Source organism: Onychostoma macrolepis, chromosome 15 (genome assembly GCF_012432095.1).
Source record: "Onychostoma macrolepis isolate SWU-2019 chromosome 15, ASM1243209v1, whole genome shotgun sequence".
NCBI classification, from domain to species: domain Eukaryota; kingdom Metazoa; phylum Chordata; class Actinopteri; order Cypriniformes; family Cyprinidae; genus Onychostoma; species Onychostoma macrolepis.
The window spans coordinates 7,501,348-7,513,474 of NC_081169.1; the positions used below are offsets into that span (position 1 = coordinate 7,501,348).

A 12,127-nucleotide genomic window follows, 5' to 3' on the forward strand; every position below is an offset into this window, starting at 1 on the left:
TAAATATTTAGTAAATATTAGTTAAAGATTAAAAATTGTTTATTTAAAAATTAAATATTGAATTATTTTTTTAAATCTTTTATTAATGAAAAAAACTACTACAACTATTAACATGTTTATTTAAGGATTATTTAAAGATAGTTATTTAAGTATAATCAAATGAAGTCAAAAAAAAAAAAAAAAAATACAGTTTCTCTTTATGACCAAGTATCTAATTTACAAAAGGTATACATACAAACTTTATGAAAGAAAATGTAATTGTGATTTTACAAGAACATCAAACAATGGTTTTGGCAAACTTAAATTGTTTTTAATATACTGTATACATATAAAACACATAAGACAACCTGCCCTAACATGCCATTTTATGGAAAATACCCTTGTCTTTAAAACTAAAAAATGTAAAAAAAAAAAAAAAAAATTTAAATAATAATAATCCATCTTCCAATCCATGTCTGTACCTAAATAGACTTTGATAACCTGTAATAATGAAACAATTTTGTAGGAAATTGCATACTTTATTTGCAACACTGAGGAGCAGAGCTTCACCGAAAGGGGCCAAAACTACAGAAATAATATGATATTGGAATGTCAATTTAGAGAATACAACACACAGGTTATATCTGGTCGTATATCAGCATTTGTCATGTGATTTAACAGCTCATATTTCCACTGCCATGTGATGGTGCAGATATCTATGAATTATAAATGTCCCACAATATGTGTTAAAAAACAAACAAACAAACAACAGGAATGGAAAACTCTGAACAAATAAAATATTATTGGATTTATTTTGCACCACGTAATATTCAGGTTCGTGGTATTCACATCTGATATCAAATGAGTCCGAATATTCCTCACCTCCAGTGTTGGTTTACATGCAGCTGGTCTAGTGGGAAGCAGGACACACCCTCATGGGAAGGTGAGCACACCTTACCAGCTTCTGTAACCTGCTGTTTACAGCAACACATCTCAAGTTTGTGTCGCTCTTCAAAATGACCACCGTGATCAGGGTTCAAGACCGGGAGACTGAGAGTAGCAGACATATAATACAAGGTACACCTTTGTTCATTTCTCAAACAAAATCTTAAAAATATTTGAAATATTACACTTTTCAACTGTAACTGTAATGATTAAACAAAGGATATATATACAGCATATACAGGCCACGTTCACACAGCAGCATAATACGGTTGTCAGTCCTGTATTTGAGTCCTTAATACGGTTACGTTCACACACAGTTCAGTGTTTTACACTACAGTCACACCATCTACGCCGAAAATCTTGTTGCGCGTGTACATGACGTTGTGTGGTAGTGATAGCCATGAAGCTTCGAAACCTTTGCAAATTAAAGATCGCGTATCAAACTGAAACCACAGTCAATTAATGATAATAATAGGCTAATTAAAAAACACATTATACAGGCACTTATTATTTAATGTTATTTTATTGTTTAATTGTATTCAGTGTATTAAACTTTCAATAAAACACTTGCAATGGGTTTGTAAAATGTTTTTGTAAAATGTTTTATGTATGTTTTGGCCTGAGACACTTGATGTTGGTATACATATTTTACAAAATTCATAAAAAAAATAAATAAATAAAAAAAAATTGTTTTCTGCAAATTCTTGTTCTGCATCTCCCCAAGTACCACTGTGGTGATTTTCATGTTGCTTTACTGTGTCATTTTTTAATAATTGCATACCAAAGTCAAGACAAATGCTATTTATTACCTCACTGTATCACATATTTTAAAAATTCATAAACATATAAAATCAAATTGCTTTCTGCAATCTCTACCAGATTCTCGTTCTACATCTCCCCAAGTACCACTGTGATGATTTTCATGTTGTTTTACTGTATCGTTTTTTAATAATTGCATACCAAATTCATAACAAATGCTATTTATATTGCTATACAGACATATTTTAAAAATTCATAAAAAGATCAAATCAAATTGTTTTCTGCAAACTCCACCAGATTCTTGTTCTTCATCTCCCCAAGTACCACTGTGGTGATTTTCATGCTACTTTACTGTATAATTTTTTAAATAATTGCATACCAAAGTCATGACAAATGCTATTTACATTGCTAATATGAGCACTTTTTAAAAGTTCATAAAAAATATAAAATCTAATTGTTTTCTGACAACTCCGCCAGATTCTTGTTCTACATCTCCCCAGGTAGTAATAGTTCTTAGAAAAAAAGAATATGAGATGTGTGCCTTTTGCTTGTAAAAACAGTCATGGTGCAACAAAATGTACCATAGGCCTACTCATGGATTGTCCCTGTTAATTCCCTGTCTTTCAGATGATAAACCTCCCTCAATGGGATGCATTGGCTGGTTTATTATTTTTATCGCCATCATTATCACTATAGGATTGCTTCCTGTTACCATATTTATGTGCATTAAGGTAAGATTTGTAGATTTTCCATAGACAATTTAATGTATTTTTCAACACAGAAATGATCATCTAGGATGACTAACTGTATTTACAATGTACTTCACTGACTCACTCTAGATTGTGAAGGAGTATGAAAGAGCCGTGATCTTTCGATTAGGTCGTATTGTGGACAAGAAACCAAAAGGACCTGGTATGACAAAGGTTTACATTGAAATAGTAGCCTACATATTTGTATAATTGTATGTTATTAATAAAGAACATCCCTGATAATAATTACTGTACTTTAAATACATAATCATCTATATTTGTATATTATTTCTACGTTATATAGGAATTTTCTTTGTACTGCCATGTACTGATACATTCAGGAAGGTGGACTTGAGAACGGTGACATTTGATATTCCTGCTCAAGAGGTACGAATAATATCATATTACTAATCATATAATTGTTATTATAGTATTTTTTGTGCTTTTGTATTTTTTATTAGTTTTTATATTTAACTTTCATTTATATTTAAGTTTATATATATATATATATATATATATATGTGTGTGTGTGTGTGTGTGTGTGTGTGTGTGCTTGTTTATGCTACACTGTGGGGACCAAATGTCCCCACAAGGATAGTAAAACCTGAAATTCTTCACATTGTGGGAACCGGCCTACGGTCCCCACGAGGGAAAAAAATGATTAAAAATTAGTAAATGATGTTTATCTGAAAGTGTAACAATGCAAACAGGTTTTCTGTGAGGGGTAGGTTTAGGGTTAGGGGATAGAAAATATAGTTTGGTCAGTATAAAAGTAATAGAAATCTATGGAAAGTCCCCACAATTCACAGAAACGTGTGTGTGTGTGTTTAAATATATTAAATATTTTGAATTTTCAGTAAGGTTTCTTAAGCTTTTCATCTACTAATTGTATTTTATTTTATTTCAGCTTTATTTTAAGAACAAAAAAAGTTTTAGTTTTTTTTAGTTTTCATAGTTAACTTTACTTATTACTACACCTTATTACTGAGATAACCCTTGACCAAGTACAAGTGTCCAAATAAAAGTGTCATACCAATAGAATGTTAAATAAACTAGATCTGATAACCTAATTTAAAGATTCAGTTCATTATATGAAAAGATGAGCATCTATTTGTGTTTATGTGAGAACAGTTCTTGACGAAGGACTCTGTGACTGTGAGTGTGGACGGTGTGGTGTACTTTCGTGTCTTTGACCCGATCTGTTCCGTGGCCAACGTGTTCAACGCAGGCCACGCAACACAGCTGCTGGCACAGACCACCCTGCGAAATGTCCTGGGCACAAAGAGTCTGTCAGAGCTGCTGTCTGACAGAGAGGGCATCTCATACAACATGCAGGTACATGAACTCTCAGAGCAGCAGTATAACGATTCCAAGGGCCCCCAATGGGAAAATAAATGAAAGGATGAATACATAAATATAGAGTATTGTGACAGTATGACAACATCTAAAGGAAATAAAGTTAAAGCAAAAATATTTTTCATTAAATTTAGTCCTTTAATTTACTACATACTTGTTTTTGTTTATTTATTATTTTATATATGTATTCTTTTTATCTTTTTTTTTTTTCATTTTTAAAATTTGTTTATTAATATATTTATTCATTTATATTTATTACAGTTATTTATACAATGACAGTTCACACGGACCATACTGATTAACTTTCAAAGGGACAAAAAGATGTTAAACATATCACAAAGTAGTCAATTGAATTTGTGCATAATATTACAAACATTTAAAAAGTTATGGAATTGGCTTTAATATAAACTTTCATTATGTTCTTCACAACATAATCACTCACTGTGAGTTTACAAGCTGCTGCAAATGGATCGCTGAATCAGTGAGGTGAATTAGAGGACCTAATCATTTAAATTTGGTAATTTTGGTATGGTCAAAATTTTAGTATGTCCCTTATCCAGTTATTTTATAGTATCAGAATATGCTACTCACATTGTGCTTTTATATTATACTTATATTGTGACAACGGGGAAGTTGTGGCCTAATGGTTAGAGAGTAAAGGTTGCGAGTTCGAGTCTCAGGTCCAGCAGGAATTGTAGGTGGAGGGAGTGAATGTACAGCACTCTCTCCACCTTTAATACCACGACTGAGATGCCCTCGAGCAAGGCACCGAACCCCCAACTGCTCCCCGGGCGCCGCAGCATAAATGGCTGCCCACTGCTGTGTGCGTGTGTGTGCTTTGGATGGGTTAAATGCAGAGCACAAATTCCGAGTATGGGTAACCATACTTGGCCACATGTCATGTCACTTTTCACTTTCACTGTGTGTAAAAGAATGAAAACAAGTGTGCAAAAGTTCCGCTGTTTTTTAGTTTGTGCTTGCTGTTTAATACATAAAATTCCTTTGTGTCAAGCACAGTGCTTACTTGCACAAGCATTTACTGCTAAATTTGTCCTAGATGTGGAAATTAATTTGGTGTGATCCCTTGCAGTTTTCAGTTTCAGACATAACTACAAATGGCTGTCCCCCTAAAACTGTCTCCTCTATACCCTTTATAGGGAGCAATTTCAGACACAGTCCAGAATTATTTATTTGCTATTAAACTGATGCATCAGCTATAAAGCTAAACCCAGGGATCTGCCCACAAGAAGGCTATATCATATTTCCAGATCCTGACAGCTTTGTATCATCATGATGACAGACTGCCTTGGATGAGGCCACAAGCGTGTGGGGCATTAAAGTGGAGCGAGTGGAGATAAAGGATGTTAAACTGCCCCTCCAGCTCCAGAGGGCCATGGCTGCAGAAGCTGAAGCAACTCGAGAAGCCCGTGCAAAGGTGAGACCATCGCAACAAAATCGAATGCAGTCATTCATGTACTAGTATTTGATTATGAAAGTCAGTACTGCCTGAATAATGGACCCAACATTGAACTTAGACATGACAAAATAGTGCACTCATATTGAATATTTAGTTTCAACATCACATGGCATCAGTGCTGATGTATTCTGAAGAAGACTTGAGCAGTGCATTGTCTAAGCAAATACATATAATCCAAACCAAACACAATGGCAACAGCTCCTTAAAGATAATGTATCTGATTTTAAATGTAATTGTAAATGTAATTTTAAAAAAAGAAAGACAAATTCCAAATAGATTTTCTAAAAACTCTCACACCCAACTAACTGGAAATATATATATTTTTCTGAATTCATATAAACCAAAATTTGGTGCCATACTAGCTAACTTCTACTGAGTGATACATTAAGCAAATTTGCAACCCTGTTACCCATTATGGCATACGTTTTAATAATTGTATTATTATTATAATTATTAGATAGATTATTCGATTCTTAATTATTATTAGATTTTCATTATAAAAAACTAAATCATTTTGTTTTAATTTTTAACCCCCTTATAAATGGCAATATTTTTAATATGGGTTTTTTTTTAATTAAAAATGTCACACTTCCCACAAGTAAATGTTTTATTTGGATTGAGACTCCCAAAAGCAATGCTCTACAGGCCTTCTAGGGTCATTTGGAGAAAATCAGTGATTACAGCCCTACAGTTTAATATTATAGCTGAGCCAAATATGGAGGAATACATTATGTTGAGGAAAATCCACATCAGGCACAACATACAACACAAGCGACTCAAGTGTATTATTATGTCTCTGTGTAGGTGATTGCAGCTGAGGGTGAGATGAACGCCTCACGGGCACTGAAGGAAGCATCTCTGGTGATCGCTGAGTCACCATCAGCTCTGCAGCTGCGATACCTCCAGACTCTAAGCACCATCGCTGCAGAAAGAAACTCCACCATTATCTTCCCCTTGCCTATTGATATCATTCAGCATTTCACATCCAAAAAAGAATGAATGATTCACAATTCAGAGAAATAATGCAGCCTTTGCAAGGAATAGTTCACCCAAAAATGAAAATATGCTGAAAATTGACACCCTCAGGCCATCCAAGATGCTGATGGGTTTCTTTCTTCATCAGAACAGATTTGGAGAAATTTAGCATCACATCACTTGCTCACCAATGGATCCTCTGCAGTGAATGGGTGCCGTCAGAATGAGAGTCCAAACAGCTGATCAAAACATCACAATAATCCACAAGTAATCCACACAACTCCAGTCCATCAATTAACATATTGTGATGTGATGTTGTTTGTAAGAAACAAATCCTTATCCTTATATATACTGATTTCACCAAATCTGTTCTAATGAAGAAACAAACTCTGAGGCAGAGCCAAAGCTGGTGTATGTGGGGAGTAAATTTCAGCAAATTTTCATTTGTGGGTAACCTATTTTTTAATAACCAGATTGTGAAACAGTTTCTGAAGTATTAATTACTGTAGTATAATAGCAATATTATAAATATATATAATATCTTAGCAATAATAATTTATAATTTATTAATTTATCATATTTTATTTTGACAGACTCTTGGAAACTGAAAATAATAATTAAAAAATATATATCTTCTCTCAAAAGTTATACCTCTTTTTAAATGAGTTGAAAGTCAGCTCTAAGAAACAGGATGTTTTTACATTTTCTTTTAATATTTAAACCCAAAGGGCAATAAAGTGCAACATAATCATCAAAAGAGTTTTTGAATGCATTACAACAGTGAGTAGATACACTAACGAGGTTTGAACGAAACAAATTATATCACAGCTTTAAGACATGCTTTTCCATTAACGTGTTGTAACATAGATCACGCATAAAGCTCATACAAGCTATACAACACAAATTAGGAGAAGAGAAAAAAAAAAATCAATAGGACATTTCATTAACACAATCCATGTTACAGCCCTCTCTTAAATATCCAATGACAGACAGTTGTGTTTGTATTCCAGTTGTACTCCAGTTCATCAAAAAAATTAACATGCAGTCATTATTTACTCATTCTCTTTTAATTCTCAAACGTATACGCTTTTCTACTCAATGCAACACTAGTTCACAGTATGGATACATTTGGAACATAGTGCACAAGTTGTAAAGACTGATTATAAACTATGATGTTTATGGTGCTTTTTAAATCCAATATTTGGTGATAATATAGCTAATAAGATATTTACAAGCAATTTTTAAGTGTCTGGAATACCAAATTAGGTAAATAATTTTTAGCACGGCACAATTGTTAAAATTTGAAGTACGCTACATGGACAAAAATAACAACACACAAGTTTGGAGCGATATGAGAATGAGTAAATAGTGACAAAATTTTCATTTTTTGGCTGAACTGTTCCTTTATGAATGAAAGAAGCATTCAGAAACTCCATAATTATGTCCATGGGACACACACAGGAAAGGAAGAAAAAAAAAAGACAAACGAAAAAAACAAAAAATCTGTGCATTTCACAACCTGATTGATTGAAGATTTCCTTTCATTTATAGTTCAAAAGCAGAGATGAGCATAATCCAAGCAGACACCCAAAGAACTGTAATAGCAGACAGGTAGTTGATTTTTATATTTCATTATTTCATTCAGAGCTTTCAATTTAATTGCTATATGAGTGAAATACATTTAAATAGAAGTCTGGTATTACATTCCGTTCAGTAGATTCAACATGAAGATGTTTTAGAATGCATTGAGTCAAACTGTGAATGACATTGTAATGCACCTTCCTAACCTGAGCTGGATCACTGACTGAGATGGGAGGTGGTACTCTCAGAACGAGCAGGAATAAATAAATAAAATTCTCTAGTACAATGGTCTAAAATCAGCCATCATCTTAGTTCAAGTGTTTGTAAATGGCAGCAGCCATTTGCACTCTCTGTGTTAGTACAGTACAAATGTTAAGGCTGAAGAATGTTAATGATTTTATGTTCCTATAAAAAAATCAATCATGGTCATTTATGCTAATCATAAAAAATGTAATCACTAATAGCTGCAATACTAAGTACACTTAGACATAAAATAAAACATGTATACTGTCCCCTCAGGACATTAAAACATTCATGAACAAGATGACTTCCTAACTCCTTTCTAAAGTTCCCAAAGATTGAGTCCAGATTTTTACCACAACGTCAGCAAGAATACAAGTGCATATACACATACAAATGATCCAATTAATATACAGGAAAGTTGTTTTAGGCCATTCAGGGAAGATAAATGCAGGTATAGTTTAAATACTTTCTGGTTATTATTCACGACTAAAGACTTTCCTGTATTAAGACCATGGCTTTGACACTGTAGACCCTGAATGCATTACAATAAACAATACGTCTCTGTAGAAGCCTGCATTTTTTAGAACTGAGGTACTCATGATCACTTAAAATGCTAACGTAATGCTCTGTAGTACTTTTGCAAACAACTTTCAGCTAAATATTATGCAAGAAAGTCTCTATGAAGTAGGACAAAAGCCCTCATAGTGTCCACATGAATGCAGTTTAAGCATATTGTCTGAGTCAGAGCAACCGGAAGACTTATGATACATACTGTACAGAGAAGAGGGACATAAACAGCCATGACTGATAACTGTGACATCAGTTCATAGGCAGTTCTTACAGCTTAATGCATTCCCGAAGATTTCTGTAAACATGGACAGTTGAGATGAAGGCATGAGGCTTGTTTACCCTCACAAACATGAGATGAAGGTAAAGACAGCAGGTTGAAGTTTTGCATGTTGTTTACACTACTGCATTGTCAGCCCATGCTAATATTAGCATCCATGTATAGTGGTCACAAAATGCGAATGAACCACCTTAAAAAGTGTAAGTACATCTTAAACTCATTTGTATCACCATTTAAGCCCCTAGACTACATAATTATTAGTTGACATCCTGTTTTGACAAAGTATTTACCTCATTTGAATGACAGCTGTCCGTCCTAAACTTGCCTATAAAGATGTCTTCCTGTGCTTTCCTGTTTGGTGTATTGAGTACAGTAATGCCTGGGCTTGCACAGAAGGTTGCTGGTGGGTGGTTTTCCTTTGAAAAAGGCAAATTCCTAGTAAAACTGTATAAGCTATCATGTTGTCCTGATCAATCTTTGGAAAAGCTTGATACAATAGGCAAAGGTTAGGGAACAAGCACCATGATGTCCTGTTCAAACGGAAAACCTCAGCACAAGCCCAAGACCCAAATCCATTAGAGTGGAAGGTACAAAAAGATATATTTCCAAAATTGCCTGTGAAACATAATGCACAACATTGTGACTCACATTATATAGTCTTACAGTAAAAAAGGGAGAATCATTTTCCTTTTTTTGTTCTCTCTAGTGTAGGCTCATTTGTTAATTTAACAATTTTGAAGCTCAAAATTCTCTCATTTCTCATTGTCGTGTTGTTCCAAACTTGTACGACTGACTATTTTGTGGAACGCAAAAGGAGAACTTTTGAAGAATGTGCTGGTCATTCTTTTCCATGCCATTACGGGACTGATGCTTTCAAGCTGTCAAACCACTATAAAAGTGTAGTAAAAGTGATCTATACAACTTGTGTGCTATATTGCAAGTCTGCTAGTCAACTGACTGTGAGAACTGACCAAAATCATATTGGTCGTTGACTGAATAAATGAGATTTTATTAATTAAACAGTTAATTCAATTCATGGAGTTGTCTGCATTTCCCAATGTAATTTGCTGCTTAACTACCTCATCACTAGTGAAATCAACTAGCTAGTCATGACTGTTACCTGAATCCGTAGTAACTTTGTCGTTAGTGGCATCATGCAGGTGGTGCAGTAATAACTTCTGCTAATTATGTAAGATTATTGCTTTATATAATGAACATGTGACCTGAGGACTACTTTGCTTCTTTTGTCCTCTGTTGTTTGGCTTCATTTCCAGATGTTTGATTCCTTTTGACATCAAACTCTTTCATTTCCATGAAAAACTAAAATATGTAGAATTAAATTTTCTTCAAGAAGAAAAAGAAAATAACTTCACTTCTAATCACAAGTTAAAGGCAGTAGTTCCCACCAAACAACTTTGTGAAGCTGTTTGAGAGTTTTTTGGAACTGTTTTTTCATGAAAACATTCAACATTAAACTGGTAACAATGGAAAAAGTATTGGTAACAATGGAACTTTCAACTTTTGCTTGAAATGCTTTAATAAAACGCACCCCCAATTGATTCTCCATGAATCCGACTAATTCTCGAGATCAACTCGGAGTAGTCGGAGTATATCGGTGAATTTAAATTTGACTTCCATGCATCTTTTTAAAGCTTACAAGCTTCAGTCCCTAATCATTGTAATTGTTCGAAAAAGAACAAAAATTTTTTTTTTTACAAACTTCTCCATTTATGCTCCACATAAGTAAATCAGTCATGTAGGTTCAGAACGAGTAAATTACGACAGAATGTTACATTTTTGGGCGGACTATCCATTTACATGTACACACCTTCAACTATTTTGTTCAGTCACACTCAAAAAAGTCCACTCAAACCCTGATCACTGTACCAACTAATATAGTAACTGACACTGGCATGATGAAACTGAAAGCGCTATGACCACCACCTATGGTGAAAGAGGTGTGAGAGCATCCTCTGTTCCATCCAGTCAGAATACAAAATGAGAAACATGAGTTACAGAAAAAAAAGAGTGCGAGAGACAGAGTAAGAAAGGCAGATAATTGGACACTCATCTAGGGAAGGGCTGTTGTCGGGAGGGTGAAGTTGGACTAGAGGCTGGTCGATGAAGGGGCGACTGGGTGGGAGACATTCGAGGGCTCAACTCGCCCGTTTGAAGACGCCACAGAAGCTCTTCATTGGTGCGACTCAGTCGTTTCTTCTCGTTGCTCTCTTTCTCAACGTACACCTGCAGGTTGGCATTTTCCTCTGAAAGTTGCCTGGTAAAATAGAGGAAACAACTACTGAGCTTGTACTATCTGTAGCTTGAAAGGGGTCATGCACTATTACAAATTAAGGTTTTCTGCCTTTTCACAGTGGTGCCAAAGGACCTTTCAGTAAACAGTTCTTCAAAGAATATCTATTGTGAAGAACATTTAAAAAAAAAAATCTAAAACTTTTTCCACTCTGAAGAACCTTTTGTGCAATGGAAAGCTTCCATGAATGTTAAAGGTTCTTCATGGAACCATCAATACCATAATACACTTTTTTAAATAGTGTATTGTGGAAATCCTCTCAAACTAAGGTGCCTTTAATGGTGTAAATTTGAAATGTTTTATAAAAACCTGGACATAGCAAGGTTGCGGTCAATCCTGTCCTTTAGGTCTTCATTTTGCTGCTGTAACACCTGAATACGCTCCTCCAACAGAACATTCTTTTGGGCCTGTGTAAAAACATGACAAATACACTAAATCACTGATTTCTGATTTCAGAAGAGCACTTTAGCTTTATTCTTCATTATATACATTAAAATAATTAATTAAATAAATACAATTAATTAATTAATTAATTAATTAATATTTAAAGCTATCTTTAACATTGTTCTGTAATGTTTGTTATTGTAATTCACCATTTTTTCCAGCTCTGAAATTTTGAGCTCTTGTTGATGAATCTGCTGGTTCTTCATCTCCAGGACCTCTTTAAGGCTCTTCAGGTCTTCCTCAATATGCTGATAAGGAGCAAGGGCATCCTGTACACACACAAACAGAAAACAGATGCAAACTACTGCGTTTCTAAATCCCAGAACCATAACTGTTTTTTTTTTATTTTATATATTTGATTATAATTACATTATAAAAAATAAATTAAAGGATTAGTTCACTTCCAGAATAAAACCTTCCTAATTATTTACTCACCCCCCCCGCATGTCATTCAAGATGTT

The 12,127-nt window shown here is 34.2% G+C and overlaps 2 protein-coding genes across 4 annotated transcripts in view; one reads left to right on the forward strand and one right to left on the reverse strand.

Moving 5' to 3' along the window:
• Positions 1-191: 191 nt before the first annotated feature.
• stoml3a (stomatin (EPB72)-like 3a) lies at positions 192-6,622 on the forward strand. Its single transcript, XM_058745352.1, has 7 exons — positions 192-1,056; positions 2,311-2,414; positions 2,523-2,595; positions 2,737-2,819; positions 3,564-3,767; positions 5,089-5,223; positions 6,070-6,622. Exons 1-7 carry the CDS (start codon positions 996-998, stop codon positions 6,262-6,264), a joined length of 855 nt encoding a protein of 284 aa, XP_058601335.1. The 5' UTR covers positions 192-995; the 3' UTR covers positions 6,265-6,622.
• A 296-nt stretch (positions 6,623-6,918) lies between these two features.
• mtus2b (microtubule associated tumor suppressor candidate 2b) overlaps positions 6,919-12,127 on the reverse strand; it is a 43,765-nt gene continuing 38,556 nt past the window's right edge. For all 3 annotated transcript variants that reach the window (XM_058745354.1, XM_058745353.1, XM_058745355.1), the window contains 3 exons: positions 11,816-11,935; positions 11,532-11,629; positions 6,919-11,186 (listed from right to left, as the gene is read on the reverse strand). In XM_058745354.1, the coding sequence (XP_058601337.1) occupies positions 10,979-11,186; positions 11,532-11,629; positions 11,816-11,935 (426 nt within the window). In that variant the 3' untranslated portion in view covers positions 6,919-10,978. The remainder of the gene's footprint in view (positions 11,187-11,531; positions 11,630-11,815; positions 11,936-12,127) is intronic.